The sequence below is a fragment of the Myxine glutinosa genome, chromosome 6, assembly GCF_964187855.1.
Source record: "Myxine glutinosa chromosome 6, kmMyxGlut1.1, whole genome shotgun sequence".
NCBI classification, from domain to species: Eukaryota; Metazoa; Chordata; class Myxini; order Myxiniformes; family Myxinidae; genus Myxine; species Myxine glutinosa.
Window position 1 is genome coordinate 13,489,841 of NC_136266.1, and position 20,435 is coordinate 13,510,275.

General features: G+C 51.5%; 1 protein-coding gene across 1 annotated transcript in view; it reads left to right on the forward strand.

Moving 5' to 3' along the window:
• LOC137429599 (unconventional myosin-Ib) overlaps nucleotides 1–20,435 on the forward strand; it is a gene marked incomplete at its 5' end in the record, with an annotated part of 204,686 nt that overhangs the window by 127,902 nt on the left and 56,349 nt on the right. Inside the window, 2 exon segments of the mRNA XM_068119635.2 lie at nucleotides 18,090–18,176; nucleotides 18,302–18,367. Coding sequence (XP_067975736.2) covers nucleotides 18,090–18,176; nucleotides 18,302–18,367 — 153 coding nt within the window.

Genomic DNA, 20,435 nt, shown 5'->3' on the forward strand with positions numbered 1-20,435 from the left:
GAGGTATATGCGAGGATGGCAACCGAGGACGCAAACAAATACAGGGCATTGAAGGCCGAGATTTTGAACGCCTATGCGGTGTCCGCATGTATTTATAGGAGAAATTTTTTCAGCTGGACTCGTGAGTCCAGTCAAACCTATGAGGAACATTCGCGGGCCTTGTTGGAACAGCTGCAGAGATGGTTCAAGGGGAGCAAGGTTGAGTTACCTCAAGCGGTTGCGGAACTCCTGGTGCGTTACCGTATCGATCAACAGCTTCCGCCTGACTTAGCATTGTTTCTTGTCGACAAAGACACTGTTTCCTTGGCAGACTGCGTCAACCTTATTGATAAACATGTTTTGGCGTGCAAAATGCTGCAAGTCACGCAGTCGCGTCGTAAGACGGAGGAGTCTGCGATCAAGACCGCCCCCCGTCTGCCCGGCGGCTGGATCGAGGGGAGGGGTTCTCCGATGCCCTCCACTGGTGGCGGTCGCGGGCCGCAGACCAGGGCAGGGCCCTGGTGCGATTTCTGCAAACGCGTGGGGCACGGTGAAAACCGCTGCTTCTCTAATCCCGCTAGTCCGGCCTACCGAGGCAACCCTCCTGTTAAGTCGGAGGGAGATCAGTGGAGCTCATCCGCCGGGCCCTCGCACACGACGGTGGCATCGGTGACCGAGGTCACTGCCACCGAGGCTAATTCCATTCATCCACTGTACCAGGATTATTCAGGGACAGCCTTAGTGGGTGGCCCTGATTCGATGCTGAAGTTTGAGGCCCAATACCTTCGGGATACTGGGGCGACACGGTGTGTTCTCCGGGCGGGGGTAGTTCCGGCCTCTCAGATGCGTTATACCGGCGAGTATACCCTCCTTCGGGGCATTGACCGGGTTCTTGGCCGGTATCCCCTTGCCCTCCTCGAGGTCCGGAGTGACATTTTTAAGGGTCCAGTGACCTGTGTGGTGGTACCCTACTACCCGATACCCGGGGTCTCCTTGCTGATTGGCAATGATGCCATGGCCAGGGAGGAGTCATTGACTCTGACCTGTGGGGGGGTCACTAGATCCCAGAGTAAACAGGCGGAGAGAGTGGCGGAGTCAGACATATCTTCACTCTGGCCCGAGGAGCCTAGCGCCTCGACTCCAGTTCCCGACGGTGACGTTGCGTCAGCTGAAGTCCACCTGAGCCTCCCGTCAAGCCACCCTCAGGTGCCGTGCTCCTCAGGGACCGCTCCCGCCATGTCGCGATTCAGCAGGAACGCTAATGCTAAGGTATATGTGGGAAACCTGGGCAATGGAGCAGCGAAAGCCGAGCTAGGGAGGGTCTTCGAACATTACGGACCACTCCGCAACGTATGGGTTGCTCGAAACCCACCTGGATTTGCAGTTGTTGAGTTTGAAGAGCCACGAGATGCTGAAGATTCGGTCAGAGCCCTTGATGGAAGGTTAAGTTGCGGATCGCGTGTGTGCGTCGAGATGTCGAATGGCATGTCGCGGCGGCCTCGTTTCAGACGCCCTTTGGTCCACAGGCCTTTCGACCCGAACGATCGATGTTACCAGTGCGGTGAAAGGGGTCATTACGCATATGACTGTTGTTCTCGACACCGGAGGAGTACCCGCCGCTCTAGGTCTCGGCCCGTTTCCTTCCTGTCAACGCTTCCCCCAACTTGAGTTTGGCCCCCTTGCCTCTCTATTGTGCTTTGTGTGAAGTGTAACTCTTGTAGGGTAGATATTAATGTGGTGTATGGTGTTAAAATTTGTGTGTGAAAAAAAAAAAAAAACCAAACTGGTTCATTGTTAACCTGTTAATGCCTGTTAATTGCCTGTGCGTTAATAATTGCGTTATTGTTGCGCTATTGCGTTGCGTTGTATTGTTGCGTTGTTGCGTTATTGTTGTTAATAAGTGTTAATAAATTGTTAATTGCGTTAATTGCCTGTTAGCGATTACCGCCATCATCTTGCCATGTGATTTGCACCTACTACAAATACTGGTTTTAAAAACGCCGTCTATTCGACGGGGTTTTTACTTAGGGGGGGAGGACTGTGAGAAACCACCGGTGAAACCACCTGTTCTCACCCAGATTTGGTGCCCCGCCCACCGCGTGACGTGGCCTCCTTGGAGCCTCACGCGATCGGGAGGCGATTCGGCACGTGATTGGTGGAGAGTCCATAGAGCGCGGTCGCCATCTTATGCAACGGACGCGACTCTCGAAGGCTCCGAGTGGGAAATAGATAAAGGGATTTCCCTTAATCTTCACGACAGCCGAGTTGGGCTGGTCGATTACAGTTCGGTATTTTACGAGCGAGTAACTCCGGAAGAGAACGAGTGATTCCCGGATCTCGTAGATTGGAACCGCGAGTGATTGCCTGCTTCGTGTTGGAGCTGCTGGCCGACCGTTCCTGCCGGCCTTGTGCGGTGAATTCCATCCTGTTACCCTCCGAGTCCCGGAGATCGTCGATTGGAGCCGCGAGTGATCTTACCTGCGTCCTGTTTGGAGCGTCTGTTGCCGACAGTTCCTGCAGGCTTTGTGCAGTTTATTCCATTTTGTTACCTTTCATGGTTTTGTGATCGAGCCAATAAAGCATCGTGCCTTACCCCTAGAAGGCCGATTAAAACACAACGGTTTATTGAGTTCTCTCTGTCCACTCCGTGGACTACTTGCAGCCCGGACATTAACGTCCGTATTCCGTGCTGGGAAGCATTTCACAGCCGGGATCGCGACAATATATATATATATATATATATATATATATATATATATATATATATATATATATATATATATATATATTGTTGCGAATATGGAATTTGGCCTCCATATCCGCTTGTAAATATTCCCCTATTTTCTCCAATACTCCCCAACTTTCCCCGATCCCCCATTCCCTAGTCCCATTGCATGTAAATAACAATCAGTAGAGCCGACCTTCCCCTTATTCCCCCATTAAATGTCGTGCCCAGGTCCACCGCACCACACGTAGACAACTTTCGGACATCTTCCTAGTTATTCTTATTCTATGTCAGTTAAGGCCTCGTCTCCATTAATTATGACTCTTCGTTGCACCAGAATGTGATTATATGGCATCAGTAGTGAGTTTAGGACCTTTCCCATACCTCCTTCCATCTTCTTCCCCAACAATTACAACAACAACAGAGGAGATGGCGGCGGAGCGGGGGAGGATGCGTCCTCACACCGGCTCGATTAGCGCCATAGACCATGCGCTCCACGGGGTTACCACGAAGGGGCTCCTTGTCAGCTCCTCGTCAAGGGCGGAGCCTGGTAAACCCCCCGCACGCACCCAATGAGAAGCAACGTGCCGATTCCACGAGGCGGAGCTAACGAGCCGAGGGCGTGTCACTCCCCGCCGGATATACGCGGCCCCGCGCCGGATGTGACGTCAGATGCGCCCCCAGCTTGAGCAGACAAGACGCCATCCGAGCGCTGCGACCTCCCCGCATCTCTGGACCGGACCGAGTCGATTCTGACCTTTGAGCCCAGGTGCACCTGGAGCCATCGCTACCCGCCTGTCCTTTCCATCAATCCCCGTGTGAGTCAGCTTTGTCCCGTTTATCTGTCGTCTGTTGGGAATAATATAAGATTGTGTCTAAGTGCTTGTCTTTCTATGCTGTCCCTCTTGTAGTTGTAATCTAACCTTCCGCCTTAATATAACCTCCTCCGGAGGTCTTGAGAACTGAACCCCTGGTGTCGTATTGTGTTATTGTAATCCAGCCGGGTGTCTTCTTTTTCTTATTGAGCCAGCATCGCGCGACTTCGTCAACGTCGAGTATAGTCGGGTAATTTGTGCGGACACGACGGCCATTCCGCTCGGCCCACTTTAACATCAAAGTCGTGTCTGTAACAATTGGTGTCGAGGAGTGAGATTCGGACCCGGGACTAAATTAGTTAGGCCCAAATTTTGGGAGGGAAAATCGATTCGGAGCGCGTACTGCGCTCGACAAAATCGATCCGGAGCGCGGTCCCGCGGTTACTGCGCTCGACGAAATTATAACAGCAAAATTTGGATTTGTGTTACGAAACTCGAATTTTGAAAGTCGCGCTATGGCGGATCAAGACGGCTGGGGTCCGGTAGGGGAGAGTGAAGCAGGGTCGGTCCAGGACCAAATTGAGACACGTGAGGAGAGCGAAACAGCGGGGGTAGCAGACGCGCGAAATGGCGCCTCGCACATAGCTACGGCGGCCGCACCCGCTGCACAAGTGGGAGGGATGGCCCAGATGCAGGTCCTCATGGAGCAATTTATGGCGCAAATGCAGGCGTCCCTCAAACTGCAGAGTAACCAATTGGGGGTAATGGGGAACCGGATGGAGGCTCAGAGTGAGCAAATGGGGGTAATGAGGGACGAAGCGAGGGCTCAGAGTGAGCAATTGGGGGTAATGAGGGACGAAGCGAGGGGTACCGGTGAGGGGTTAGACAACGGGATAAAAGAAGTAAAGAATGGGTTAACGGGGGTAGAAAACAGAATGGCCGCTCAAGAGAATCAGATAGAGGGAGTGAAACATGGGTTAACGGGGGTAGAAAACAGAATGGCCGCTCAAGAGAATCAAATAGAGGGAGTGAAAAATGGGTTAGAGGGGTTAGAAAACAGTATGGAAGGCAAATTGAGGGACATGAGGGACCAAGCGGAAAGGGAAGTTAAACAAATGGAGCAGCAGATAGAGGGGGTCAGAATGGGGGTAGAAACCAAACTGGATGCTCACAGGGAGGAAATGGAGCAGATGAGGGTGGCATCTGGGCAGGAGATGCAAGTGATGGGAGAGGAGATCAGAAGAGGAGTGAGTGAGGAGGTCGGAGGAGTGCGCGAGGAGGTGAGGCACTGTAAGGAGCGCATGGAGAAAGAGGTGAGAAAGGGGACTGTAAAATTGCAAGGTGGTATAGAGGAGTTGACGCTGGGAGTAGAACAACTGACAGTGGGACAAAAGGAGTTGGGGGACCAGGTAAAGAAGAACACAGCGGTAATAGAGGGTTTAAAATCGACACAGAAGGAGATGAAAAAGGACGTAGGGGTAATTAAAAAAGAGTGTCAGACGGTACATGAGGACCTGACGAGGAAAATGGACAAGGTGGTAGAGGTAATGGAGGTTAAAGAGCGGGAGGTGCGGGAGCACATAGAAAAAAATAAAGTGGAGTTAGAGGAAGAACTTAAAGGGGCGCACGAAGAGATGAAGGAGATGAAGCAAAAATTAGAAGAAGTGGAAGAAGGGGTGAGCGAAATTAAAAAGCGACGGAGAGAGGATAAGAAAGAGATAAAAGAGGAGGTAAAAGAATTGGTCCAGAGTCTGTGTTCGGATCGTGATGATGTGCTCATTAACCGGATGAGGGATTCGCAGGTGATGGAGGAGAAGCGAAGAGAAAGAGGACCCGGTGTAAGTGGTGACCAATATGGTCGTGCGTATGATGCGCCAGGTGATTTAATATGCTTGGGGGTCGAGATAGACCCGGATGTTCGTGAGAGGCCAAGAGTGAGGTGTATGGCTGGTCCGGAGGGTATGGAACGAGAGGTGCGAGGTGTGGGTGAGCAAGGTTGTGGTGGTGGTGGTATGGAATGGGTAGCGGGTTGCGGAGGTGTGACCCATGCATCGACACCAACAGGGGTAGTTGTTGGAGGGACCGGGGAGGCACGAGAGCCCCTTGGGGGTAGTGTACTGTGGGGGCCCGGCCGGTTCGGCCCCGCGCTGACCCCGCAAGGGGCGACGCACGGGGTCCGGCAGGCGGGCAACGACTCACATACGAGGTGGTCCCACAAGGTCCCACTCGCGCCGTATGACGGCAAGAGTGATCTACGCGCGTACCTGGCGCAGTTCGACTGTGTGTGTAAGGGCAACGGTTGGGGTGAGGACGAAGGTGGAGTACACCTGGTGGCCGCATTGCGCGGCGCGGCGGCGGAGGTGCTGACGGCATTACCAGCGGGTGCTCTCACCCTGCCAGCCCTCCGCGACGCCCTAATTAATCGATTCGGCATAGAACAGCAGAGCGAGCTTGTTAAAGCTCAGCTCGCGCTGCGAAAACGCAAGCCCCAGGAAGCCATCGGGGAACTTGCCCACGACATTCGCCGCGCAGTGGGGATCGCACATGCTAGCATGGCAGCGGATTCCCGGGAAAGCCTGGCGCTGGACCATTTTATCCAGGCCCTCCCGGATATTGAGCTCCGGCAACAGCTCGCCATGTGGCGCCCGCAGACTCTGAGCCAGGCGGCTGACGCTGCGGCCCGTTGGGAAGCAGCGAGGCCCCTGGCCCGAGGGGGCGAGCGTCTCGCAATGGCGGTCCGCCAGGTGGGACCCCCGATGGAGGGCGGACCCCTTAGGGGACCCGCCCCCGACGTGGGTCCTGACCTGGCGGGCATGGTCCGGAGGCTGGTGGACCAGCGCCTGGCGGGACCTGGACCATGGCAGGCGGCCACGGAGGTGGCCCGCGGTGGACCACGAGCGGGTAATCCAATTCGGACCTACAGGGGGGGGAATTTGGAATTCCGGAGGCAAGCACCTTATCAGGTGAGGTGCTATACCTGCAACCGCCTGGGTCACCTGGCGCGGCACTGTCGAAACGCGCGCCGGGATGATCCCCGGCAGTTGAGGTCCTCAACTCCGCCCAGGGGGGAGCGGGTTAGCCGACCCCAGACACCCCCCCGCCAGACCCCGGGAAACTAGAAGGTGTCGGGCACGTAGGGCGGTGTTCGGCAGCAGAGGATGGAGGAGAGCCCTCATTGACGCGACAGGTCATTTATTGTGGCCAAATTGGAACCGGTAGCCTGACAATTAGATGCAAAATTGCCGGCGTGGGGGTAGACGCCGTAGTGGACACAGGAGCTAGCGCCACGATCATCAGCCCTGTGGTCCTTGATTCGAGCGCAGGTGGCTGGGATAAGATCCAGCGCCTGCAAAATTATAGTTTGCAGCTTGCTACCGGGGTAACGGCCCCGATCATAGGGCGTGGTTCTGTGACCCTCAAGTTAGGGTCGGTAAGGAGGGAGATAGATGTTTGGGTGGCGGAGGTGTGCGACCCATGTTTAATAGGGTTGGACCTGTTGACTGCCAGCGGTTGTAAAATCGACTTGTGCCGGGGGATCCTGCAGGTGGGAGTAGAAGAGCTGCCGTTAGGGGGAGTGAGCACGGCCGAGAGAGCGGAGCTGGAGGCTTCCGAGGCCGTGACCATCCCCCCAAGGGCCGAGGCGATAGTGCCGGCCCGGTGGGCAGCTCGCCCAACATGGCAGGAGTCCTGCGGCCTGGTCGAACCGGTGGCAGCGCAGTCCATACCGGGTTTAATCGTGGGCCGCACCCTTGTAAAAACGGACGGACCGGTAGTGGCCGTCCGAGTAGTAAATGTGAGTACAGAACCACGCACTATAGTAAGGGGCACGAGGGTAGCTGGCTGCACCCCAGTTGAGGAAGTCGCGACAGTGAGGGGCGAGAACGTCCAGCCGAGCCGACCCCGGGGGGAGCCTTCAATAACAAGTAGGAATTGGCCCGATCCCATTTGCGAGATGGTAAATCGTAGTAGCGTAGAGTTGGGAGGTACCCAGAGGGAGGCCTTACACAAACTGGTTGGGTCCCATTTGGACCTCTTCTCCCTGTCCACCGAGGATATTGGACGTACGGGCCTGGTGAAACATCAGATCCACACCGGTGAGGCCCGGCCTATTCGTCAGGCCGCCCGACGGCTCCCTTGGAGCAAGAGGGCGGAAGCTGACGAGCAGGTTGCAAAAATGCTCGACGCAGGTGTGATCGAGCCCTCGGGAAGTCCTTGGATGTCACCTGTTGTGCTGGTCAAAAAGAAGGATGGGACCACGCGGTTCTGCGTGGACTATCGCCAGCTAAACAACGTGACACTCAAGGACTCATATCCCCTGCCAAGGATTGATGACACCCTCGATGCCGTTGCGGGCTCAAATTGGTTCACAACTTTGGACCTCAAGAGTGGGTATTGGCAGGTGGAGATGGATAGGGCAGGGAAGGAGAAAACGGCATTTTCCACAGGTAAGGGACTGTATCAGTTTACTGTGATGCCGTTTGGTTTGTGTAACGCCCCCGCCACCTTTGAGAGATTGATGGAGCATGTACTAGGCGGCATGCCATGGCAATCATGCCTGGTGTACCTGGATGACGTCCTGGTACATGCCCAAACGTTCCCCCAGGCACTAGCTAATTTGGACCAGGTGTTCGGGTGCCTCAGACAGGCAGGGTTGAAGCTGAACCCGAGTAAGTGCACTTTGTTTGCAAGAGAGGTGGCCTATCTAGGTCACGTGATTGGCCGCGAGGGGGTAAAAACAGACCCAGACAAAATTAAAGCGGTAGAGGAGTGGCCCGCACCACGTACCATCAAAGAGGTGCGGGGATTTTTGGGACTCTGCTCCTACTACCGGCGCTTTGTGGCGAAATTTGCGGAGTTGGCCCGTCCCCTCCACCGGCTTACGGAGAAGGGGACGCGATGTAATTGGACACGGGAGTGCCACGAGGCCTTCCAAAAATTGAAGGGGTGTCTAACATCCGCACCCCTTCTAGCTTACCCCACTAGTGACGGGACATTTACCCTGGACACGGATGCGAGCCAGGAAGGATTGGGCGCAGTTTTGTCTCAGACACAGGAGGGCGTGGAGAGAGTGATTGGTTATTATAGTCGGGCCTTAAGTAGGCCCGAGAGAAATTATTGCGTCACTCGCAAAGAGTTATTGGCTATGCTGGCTGCCATGAACCATTTCCACCCGTACTTGTACGGGCGGAAATTTTTGGTTAGAACTGACCATTCCTCCTTGCAATGGCTCCTTCGGTTCAAGGAACCGGAGGGCCAAATTGCAAGGTGGTTGGAAAAGTTGCAGCAGTACGATTTTGATGTGGCCCATAGGGCCGGGAAGGCCCATGGTAATGCGGACGCACTCTCTCGGCGTCCTTGTCTGGGGGAAAACTGTAAATTTTGTGCGAGACACGAGGAGAGGGAGCAATTGGGCGATTCCGCCCCGATTCTCGTCGTCCGGGCAACCCGGGTGAGAGGGCCAATTTTGCCACTAACCGCGGACGAGGAATTTGGAGAGTTGGCTTGGAGCACGGCCCAGCAGGAGGATCCTGTTCTGGGGCCGGTGTTCCAATGGGTCAAATTGGGGCAAAGACCAAAGGGGGAAGAGGTCACCCCCCTCGGGGCACAAACAAAGGCATATTGGGCTCAGTGGCAGACCCTGGAATTGAAAGGCAACATCTTGTATCGCAAGTGGGTGGAGGTTCCCTCTGATCGAACTTCCTGGCTGGTGATAGTCCCTGACAAATTCAAGAACGTCATATTGCAACAGGTGCATGGTACCCGCTCCGGCGGCCATTTGGGCAGGACAAAGACAATATCTCGGGTCCGCCGGAGGTTCTATTGGGTGAATATGGGGCGCGACATACAGGACTGGTGTCGGAGATGCGACGCCTGTTCTGCCAAAAAGGGACCAGCACGGAGGATGAGGGCCCCCCTTCAATTACATCAGGTGGGGGCCCCCCTTGAGCGGGTGGCTATGGATATTCTAGGACCGCTGCCCCGCACCCGCCAAGGTAATAAGTATATCCTCGTTGTGATGGACTACTTCACCAAGTGGCCGGAGGCCTACGCCCTCCCCAACCAAGAAGCAGGGGTGGTAGCGCAGGCCTTCGTGGAAGGATTTGTGTGCCGGCATGGGATTCCACAGGAGTTGCACACCGACCAGGGACGAAATTTTGAGAGCAAATTACTAAAAGATGTGTGCAGTCTCCTGTCAATTCGAAAAACCAGGACAACGCCTTTAAGACCTCAATCTGACGGGATGGTGGAAAGATTCAACCGAACTTTAATCCAACAACTGGCACTGTTCACCACCACCCGTCAGGATGACTGGGACGAACATCTCCCTTATTTGCTTATGGCCTACCGGACCAGCCAGCACGGGGCCACCGCATGCAGTCCAGCGTTGCTTATGTATGGGCGGGAGTTACGGGCTCCCGCCGACTTGCTATGCGGTCCCGTGCCAGACACAGTGGTTAACCCGCCGAGGGAGGGGTACGCACGTCACCTAGAGGAAGGCATGGAGCTAGTCCATGCCTTCGCCCGCCGCCAACTCCATCTGGCGGGGGAAAAGATGAAGCGCAGGTACGACGACCGGAGCCAGGGGAGTCAATACGCTCCGGGGATGAAGATTTGGTTCTTTAATCCCCGGAGGCGGAAGGGAAGGTGCCCAAAACTCACCTCCCCCTGGCAAGGCCCAGGAGTCGTCCTGTCGCAAATCTGTGACGTGGTCCTTAAGATCAAAATGGGGCCACGAGCCCTCCCTCGGATCGTCCACGCCGACCGGATAAGACCTTACACCGGCGAGCAGGCGCCCCCGTGGATTGCCTCGGCTTTAGATGCCGAGGCGGGACCCAGTACCTCTGAATAAGGGGGGCTTATTAGTGCCAGAGGACTGGGGGATTGAGGAGCGATAGGCCCGGTGGGAGAGGGTGGCATCCCTGCCACCTTTCCCATGTGGGGGGCAAAGGAGCAATAGCTTATGGGGTGTATGGCAGTGAAAACTAGCCCGGGTGGGTTAGGATATTGTGTGTAGGGATCTAGAGAAGATGACCTTAGGTAACGTTAAGGTTAGTTAGTGACTGATACCTGTAGTGGGGACGCAGGTAGATTAGTGTGGATTATAATGACGAGGGAGCGCAATAGTTAAAGGGACGACTGGGAAGCGCAAGTTTCAGAAGGGAGTAGTTAGCTGAGATGATGCTGTGTGTGTGAGGATTGAACAAGTGTGATTGCACAGGTGTGCAACTGGACAGGTGTGTGGAGCAGTGTATGAGTAGTGAGTGTTGTGGATCAGCGCGAATGCGCTTGGGGAGAGAAGGGTGCAGGTGGCACCAGGTGTGAGAGCACAGGTGTGCAGGTACAGGTGTGTGGAGAGAGTTGGAGTGAGTGGTACGGAGTGGTGTGCATGGTGCGAAGGTGTGGATGGGGGAAGAGTGGACCCCCATCACGGATACCCGGGGCGGGTAGTGTAAGTGTTAGGTAGAGGGTGCAGGTAAATTGTGGTTGGATATTGGCATCTGTGGTGCGGTTGCAGAATGGTGTTGTGAATGGGTGCATTAGTGTTGTGGAAATGGCTGGGCGTGTAGCCTGTTAGTGTGTGTAGTTGGTTGGGCACTCCACCACTGTGAGGATGTCGGCCAGGTGAGGCCGCAGGTGGGCTCTGGGAGCCGGTAGTTGTGAGTGGGTGCCTGAGGATCCCGGGTGTGGATCGGGCAGCCCAGTGCCAGAGAGGGCACGGAGTGGGGAGAGAGCCAGAGGGCCTTCCCCAGGTAGTTAGGTTAGGGTAAGGAGCAGGTAAGCTCGGAGGCAACTGCAGTGGTGGAGGTGTGCAGGTGGGTAGACCCACTGGGAGAGGTACACGCCGCAGCCCAGAAATTGTGCGAGGGCACCGGGAGATGAATCGGGGGAGTGAGACCCCAAATTGAAGCGCACCACAGTTTGGCCAATGGGAATTGGTTTTTAGAACCCATAGTGTAAGAGGGCCAATGGTTTGGCCGGAGAAAGACCCCGGGTAGTGTAAAGTTGTTAAAGTCATTTAGGAAATAGTTAGGATTGATGAACCTGTCGCACCATACGCAGCCACTTACCTGTGGTGATGATGATGACTCCACACCTGTGTTTTCTTTGGTTTGTAGCAGGAAATGAGATTGCTGTGGATTTGTGAGACGCATCACGACGTGGATGAGATATTGGGGTGATTCCATCTCTCCCTCCTTAGGAGGGACTGATGATGAATTGGTAATGGCAAATTTTGATGTGCAGTTGGAGATGGCAAATTTTGATGAGAGTTGAAAATGGCAAATTTGATTGGTTAGGAGGGAGAGAAGACGAATTTGGTTTATGGGAGGAACGGGGAAGACAGTAGGGATGTTTGTTGATTTGTAAAGTAGATGTTTATGGGTAGTGTTGTGTTTTGTGGATACAGTAAGGGGTAAGGGAGGGGCCATGTAGGTTACCTGGTGGGGGGGGGGGCGTACGATAGGAACGTACCTGTCTCACCTGGTTCCCATGTGCCCCCAGTGTGCATCACCTTACATTGCGTGCACTTTTGCGCCCTTACCACCTTACTCACTTGTTTCTTCTTTTGTCTCCCACCTCCGAGGATCTGGCTTTGGGGTAGAGAGAGAGGAGAGAGAGGTGCTGGCTGCGCAGTTGTGGGCCTGCACTTTCGCTGTTTGCTGCCGGGATCGATACACCATATGGACCGCAATGTTTGTGGCCACCCACAATGGACCGCAGTTCGTTTGCGGCCAAGCACCACCCGGGGATGGACCTATGGGTCAACGTGGCACCTATGCCATAAAGGTGAACCACTGTTAATTAACACCACTGAAGGCCACACGAAGAGCAAGAGACACCTGCAGGGTTAGGGGTTGTCGCATTTATTTTTAATCATTGAACAATGGTGACTGCACCGATTGGTGGTGGGGTGGTGCTTTTGATGCTGGGAAAGGGTGCTCTGCACGTTATTAAAGGCCGTCGGCCACAGAGCACTCGTGGGTTGGTGTATCGATGTTGGCAAGCGCGCTCTCTCTCTATGCATAACATCTGCATGTGTTCCTCCAAAAACAGGTCCTGGATCGTAGTGTAAATAGCAGAGTAGTCTTGTAAATAATGCTCCCTACCGGCTGTATGTTTAGTTTGAGAATTCTTTCCGGATTCGGTTATCCTGTGGGTGTGTTTCTGTGAGGAGAAGGGTGCAACGTCGCAGGGGGACATATTTACTCATTTGTGAATATCTGTAAAACTGTCGCACTCAGGGTAGAGTTAATAGTAGAGGGAACTACATTGCGTGCCACACTAAAGTAGGTAAAAATTTATCGGGTCGGGACGCCCCGAGGGTAGAGAAGGGTGCAATGTTGCGAATATGGAATTTGGCCTCCATATCCGCTTGTAAATATTCCCCTATTTTCTCCAATACTCCCCAACTTTCCCCGATCCCCCATTCCCTAGTCCCATTGCATGTAAATAACAATCAGTAGAGCCGACCTTCCCCTTATTCCCCCATTAAATGTCGTGCCCAGGTCCACCGCACCACACGTAGACAACTTTCGGACATCTTCCTAGTTATTCTTATTCTATGTCAGTTAAGGCCTCGTCTCCATTAATTATGACTCTTCGTTGCACCAGAATGTGATTATATGGCATCAGTAGTGAGTTTAGGACCTTTCCCATACCTCCTTCCATCTTCTTCCCCAACAATTACAACAACAACAGAGGAGATGGCGGCGGAGCGGGGGAGGATGCGTCCTCACACCGGCTCGATTAGCGCCATAGACCATGCGCTCCACGGGGTTACCACGAAGGGGCTCCTTGTCAGCTCCTCGTCAAGGGCGGAGCCTGGTAAACCCCCCGCACGCACCCAATGAGAAGCAACGTGCCGATTCCACGAGGCGGAGCTAACGAGCCGAGGGCGTGTCACTCCCCGCCGGATATACGCGGCCCCGCGCCGGATGTGACGTCAGATGCGCCCCCAGCTTGAGCAGACAAGACGCCACCCGAGCGCTGCGACCTCCCCGCATCTCTGGACCGGACCGAGTCGATTCTGACCTTTGAGCCCAGGTGCACCTGGAGCCATCGCTACCCGCCTGTCCTTTCCATCAATCCCCGTGTGAGTCAGCTTTGTCCCGTTTATCTGTCGTCTGTTGGGAATAATATAAGATTGTGTCTAAGTGCTTGTCTTTCTATGCTGTCCCTCTTGTAGTTGTAATCTAACCTTCCGCCTTAATATAACCTCCTCCGGAGGTCTTGAGAACTGAACCCCTGGTGTCGTATTGTGTTATTGTAATCCAGCCGGGTGTCTTCTTTTTCTTATTGAGCCAGCATCGCGCGACTTCGTCAACGTCGAGTATAGTCGGGTAATTTGTGCGGACACGACGGCCATTCCGCTCGGCCCACTTTAACATCAAAGTCGTGTCTGTAACAATATATATATATATATATATATGCGTGTGTGTATGTATACATACATATATATGTTTTATATTTACTTGTATATATATGAGCCTGGTGCTGGCTTAACATTGCAAGGTCCTGAGTTCAAGCCTCTGTTATGCTGTGGAATTCACACCCGGTGAGTTGACTCATCCTGTCATCCTTCTGATGTCATCATAATTAGTTGGTCGGCAAAAATATATAAATAATAAGCTCCTCCCCTTATCCATTAATCCAATGAACCTCATACCTTTAAAGATGCTTTTTGCCCAAACGTTGATTAATATTAGGTGTACCGGAAAGTAATGTCATTTTTTAAAAAGTTGTGTATTCGTCTTTGAAAAACAACTTTACTTTCCTTACACCTAATATTTTCCTGTCTGTATTTATTTTATACTCTGCAACCCCTCTCATATGATGGATTTATCACATGAATCGGTGGAATGAAATGGTGAAATGTTGTGGAATATGATGGGATTGTGATTTCCTTCACTATCTATATATATAAAGTAGAGTTGGCCTCTGTGTCTGTATCCTGATCTATCTATGATCTCTAAGATCTCGAGAACCCGTGGACGGATTTGCGAGCGGAAAGTACTGTTCGACTCGGGATGGTCCCAGGAATGTCACGGAGACATAAACATTTAAAAAATTTCGGGTTTTAAAATTAGCGTATTATTAGCACTAGCAGAAGAGAGAGGGATTCGAAGGGAGGGAGCGCAGCGCTTCTAGCGCTTCTGACTACAGCACACCTTAAAATTAAAAAAACTTCGGGTTTTAAAATTAGTGTGTTACGCGTAATTAGCGCTAGCAGAAGAGGGAGGGAATCTAAGGGAGGGAGCGCAGTGCTCCCTCCAGCGCTTCTGTTAGCGTAATTAGCGTATTTCGGAACGTTAATTTTTCAACTTCATTATTCGGAATCAGTACGTCCCAGAGAAACTTCGTAACGTTAATTTTTCAACTTCATCCGATTGACATGGGACCAACGGCATGTGACAAAGAGTGAAACATACAGGCTACATTTATTTGACGACAATGAGTTCCGACTTCCGACCTCGGTGGGATGACAGGCTGAGTCAACCCCCCTGGTGTGAAGGGGGAGGAGGAGGGGAGGGGGAAGAGAAGGGGAGGGGAACGAGGGGGAAGGGGATGGGAGGGGGGAGGGGGAGGGGGAAGGGGGAGGGGGAGGGGGAAAAGGGGAGGGGAGGGGGGAGGGGAAAGGGGGGGGAGGGGGAGGGGAGGGGCCCTTCTTCCCCTGGGCACCCCCGCACCCTTCCCTCCCCCCTTCCCCTCCCCCCTCCCCCCCCTTCCCCCTCCCCCCCCCATTCCCCTCCCCTCCTCTTCCCCCTCCCCTCCTCCTCCCCCGCTTCCCCCTCCCCCCTCCCCCCCGTTCCCCTCCCCTCCTCTTCCCCCTCCCCTCCTCCTCCCACTCCCGTGCAAAGCCGGGTACCTCTGCTAGTCTGAAATGTAAAGATCTCTATTTTGTCAAGATTCACATGCATTTTAAAAATACATCACCAAACACCCGTTCCCTTCCCACTTCTCACAAAATATTTTTATTCAATGAGTGTTTCTGTAATTTCATATACGACACATCTGCCCCTCATCGTCTCACACATTATATTCAACCAGATGGTATTCATAGAATACTTACCCTGCACAGTTAACTTGGTGTGAGACGACTCTTCTGTTTTTGAACTTTTTTTTTTTATTTGATCCAATATGGCTGCCAGACCACGTGAGCGATGACATCATAAATTTATATTCTCTAATATAATTGTTGCATTGATCATGCTCAATAAATTTCAGACTAAGCATTGTCCCTGTCGAATTATGACGTCATAATTAAGGTGCCGATGACATCATCATTAACATATCTTATTCCCCAAGTTGGGGTACTTGACAATGAGCCATGTTTCAATTTTTTCCGATGGAGTGGTTTCGGAGATATAGAGGTGCAACTTTTTTCGATTTTCCAAGATGGCGCCTGTACCATGTGACCTATGATGTCATAATTATCATTTTTAAAATTCCACAGGAGGAGCCGCTCATATTCTGAAAATTGCGTGCCAATTTCGACTAACAGTTGCAGAGGAATTGTTTTTTTCATACTGATCAGATCAAGCGTTGCACTTGTCGAATTATGACGTCATAATTAAGGCAATGGTGATATCATCAACATATCTTATTCCCCTTGGGGAGAACTTGACAATGAGCCATGTTTCCATTTTTCCCATTGAACGGTTTGGGAGGTATAGAGGTAACGTTTTTCCAAGATAGCGTCCGTACCACATGACCTACCACCTTTAGAAAAAACCACCTTTAGAGGCCATTTTTCTCAGAGGCTTTAGAGGACCTACGATGTCATAATTATGAATAAAAATTGTCTGCAGGCGGAGGCGCTTCAATGGTAAAATTTAGTGTCAATCGGACTAACGGTTGTCAAGAAAAGGAATTTTTTAAATGCAGACACTGTGAACGGCATACGGCACACATACGGCACGCGTACGTACGTAACTGAATGCTTAACCCCGCTTTTCCCTTCGCGAGCGCAGGGTAATAATGCAAATATACAATTGCAGCGAATGCCAAAGCATGAACCAATAAATGCCCCATTCCTGGGACACCTTCAGTCAAACGTCATGCATGGACAGCCGGTTTGTTGTTTCGACACGGGGTCAATGGTGAAACTGCAAATGCCAAATCCACAAATATCATGGATGGAAACCCTCACATCATTTCCTCATTCTCCTTTCATCTCAATCTCTCTATTTTCATTTCAAACAGCATCATTCCAATCACAAATTAATACTTTACTATTAATATAACAAAATACAATGTTCCAAACACTCGTGAGGTAAACGAATATAAATCCCGTTCTAATACAACAACACAACAACATGCATTTTAAGGCCATTTTCCCTGCTAGAGCGGGGGTTAGCCTTGCGGTCCCCATGACAATCTTCTCCATTTTGCCCTATTTTCTGCATCTCCCCTTGTTAACCCCCTTGCCCGCATTTCTTCTTCCACCATCTTTAGCCAAGTCTTTCTCGGCCTTCCCCGTCCTCTACTTCCTTCTACATTCATTTTCATCACTCTTCTCAACCAGTCACTTTCATCCTTCCTCAACACATGACCAAACCATCTCAACCTGTTTATCTTCACAGCATCAATCACAGGCTCTATTCCCATCATCTTTCGCAATTCATCATTTGTCTTCCTCTCTCTCAACGATACTCCGCACATCCACCGAACCATTCGCATTTCCACCCTTTCCAGCCTTCGTTGCTGCTCTACGTTCATTACCCATGTCTCGCTCCCATAAATCACAACACTTCTCACACATGCAGCATACACCTTTCCCTTCAGCTTCAACGACACTCCCCTCCTCGTCAGCACGCTACTCAGTTCCCGAAACTTCTTCCATGCACATCTCACTCTAGCAACCGTTGCCGAGTCTGATCCACCTTCTCCATTCAGCATGTCTCCGAGGTAGCAAAATGTTTTCACCCCTTCCAGCTTCACGCCGTCTCCAAGATCCAACTCAACATTTCCTCCATCTGCAGCTCCCTTTGTGCACACCTTACATTTGAATGTAGCTGCCACACTGATTAATGACCCTCTCAGACCACTACATTTTTGATGAACCCTCTCAGCGCACATTGTGCATTGAATGGAGTTCACTCTGACACCCTTCCTGCACACAGCACAGGGCCACTTCCCAGTTCTTTCCACCTCACCACATGCTTTACACCTCACCACTTTTCACCACTTCCCAGTTCCTTCCACCTCACCACATGCTTTCCACCTCACCACCTCACCACATGCGTTCTAATGTGATAACCAATATGGAATAATCTGCCAGTGAGCAAGGGCAGGTACGTAACATCTCGTACAGATGGAAATTCAAAATCATAATTGTATTGAGACATTTATGAAACCTCCCACCCACCTGAGGACACCCACCCACTGGGACCCCAAAAGTTTCCACAGAAGGTTTGGTGGGTCTAGCCTCAAAACTGAGGGAGTAGGGGACGGACGGATGGACAGACATTCATGCTTAATAATATGGATACATACATCCAGTACATTGTGAGTTATACACGTATGAGAGTTTATTTCAAGATTGGGTGTTTGAACCATTCTTTCTGCAGGCACATTATGCCAGAGACGCGCTGTGCAAGAACCTGTACAGTCGCCTCTTCACCTGGCTTGTCGGTCGAATCAATGAGAGTATCAAGGTGGGCAAGATGAGTGAGATTGGATTGTATTCCAACCCTATGGAGCATTTTATGCCTTGGCATGGATCATTTATATTGTTTGATTTGCTCAGTTGTTTGTTGTTGGTTCTTTGCTTGTTTTGCAGGTGAAATCCAAGCTGAGAAAGAAGGTCATGGGAGTTTTGGACATATATGGCTTTGAAATATTTGAGGTAAGTCAGGGGTCTGCACAAGGCTGTCACGGGCCGGACCGCAGGTCTGTGTGATCCTTGTGGAGTTAACATCCTCATCAGCACATCAGAAAGATTGAATATGACAGTTATGGCCATATACAAAAGTCACATTTTAAAATAAACACAATGAGATCTCTCTTTATATCACCAAATGGCAGCAACCCCAAAGAGGAAGCTCGCATTTTAAGCATCAGTGTTGGACAGTTTTTTCTGCAGTGGCAAAAGGATTTACAAAAAAGGAAATTCTAAATGCAATCCTTGTCTTCCATTGAATGTCATACACTAGAACACCCATTCCCTACGGGGGGCAGCAGGGAGGGTCATTCCTCTCTGTGGTATATTGTTTTTTTTGTTTTTTTGTATACAAGATCAAGGCTCGTGTAAGAGCTAACATCAATCACAAAAAAAAACAATCGCACAAACAAAACATACAATAAAGAGAGTGGGAGACAAGATGGGGAGAGAGAGGGAAGCACACAAGTACAACAGCAGATAACGGACATCGGAAGATCTGTAGGAAGGAGAGGGCTTGGGGGGGGGGTGAGGGGGGAGGCTGGGGGGGGGGGTGTTTGGGAGAGGAATAAAACACATGCACACAGCTAGAACTTCCAGGAAAGAAGTCGGTATTTCAAAAGAAAGTGGATCTGGGATGAATTAACGGGGGTAGAAGAGATCAAGGTTTTGGATGGGGGAAGATGGTGGTGGTGAACAGCTTCTTTAAAGACCTGGAGGGAGGAGTGGGATTGAAGGGAGTGAGGGAGTTTGTTCCAGAGGCGGGAGAAAAGAGGAATGAAGGAGTGAAGGTGAGCAGAGAGTCTTGATTTTGGCAATTTAACCATAAGAGGGTTGCTGGCAGATCTTGTGCGACCTGCAGGAATATTGGGGGACAGAGCAGAGCCCAGAGAGAGCTGGAGGAGCAAGGCCGGAGAGGAGTCGGTAGAAGACGGAAAGACCACCTATCTGCCTGCGGTGAGTGAATGAAAGGCCCTCGGAGTTAGCTTAATCGCGGGAGATTCCAATGATTCTGAAAGCTTTGGTTTAAACAGCGTGAAGCCGAGGCAGGTGTGAGGCAGGAGCACCAACCCAGAAGGGAGAGAAGTACTCCATTGAGCTGCGGATGAAAGCATTGTATGTGGTGAGAAGCTCAGGTGTGCCAAGGAAGGACTTCCCATGATGGAGGATGCCCAGTCGGCGACTGGATTTGGAGGCCAGCTTGGAAATGTGGTTTTCCCAGGAAAGATCATGGCAGATTGTGAGACCCAAGAGATTGAGTGAGACCCAAAAGCTGGAGGAAAAAAAGTATTTTATTTGAAAAATAGTTTTCTTTAAAGTGCTGTTTATATCAGGACATGCGCTGTGCCTCCAAGCCTGGCGTTAGGCCAAAGCATGTTGTTTTGCGTGCAAGATCTTACACTTGGTCGGGGTCACTGCTCTTCTATACAGGATTGTAAATTGCCAGGAACCTTTACTCGCAACGCACGAGGTTATTAAACTAACAAACATCAGTCACCGCACATGTCGGGTCATCGGGAAACTTTCACAATGACGGATGGCCGTGCGGGAGTTTAGGGAGTGCGTGCGTATGTGCACGATGGTTAAAAAACAAACTTGCAATAAACCGTTGCTTCAGCTTCTTGGGGAGGAAATACCGCAAGGAATGGAATTTCCTTCCAAGGGTGAGGGAGATGAGCTGGACAGAACCGTCAGATAAGATGTTCAGACTGGCAAATGATGAACTGGAAAGATACACTGATAATACCAACGATGATTATTAAAGTAATATCGATGAATTTGAGTGTATAATTGTAAACTCCATGAGGGTTTACAGGAGGATCAGCTCGTTGCTTACTCTCCATTGACGTGTGTTTGATTCGACCAGGCCCGATGACTTCCAGATGATGTGGAATTAAGAGGGTCGACCTTTGGGGCATGCAGACGAGGCAGTGTACTGTTGGGGATTGGCACTAAGCAAGCCGTACCTGGAGCTGTAAAAAGGACGAATTAAACCTAGTGTGTCAGGTGATCGGTAGAGCAAGGTGTGGCAAGA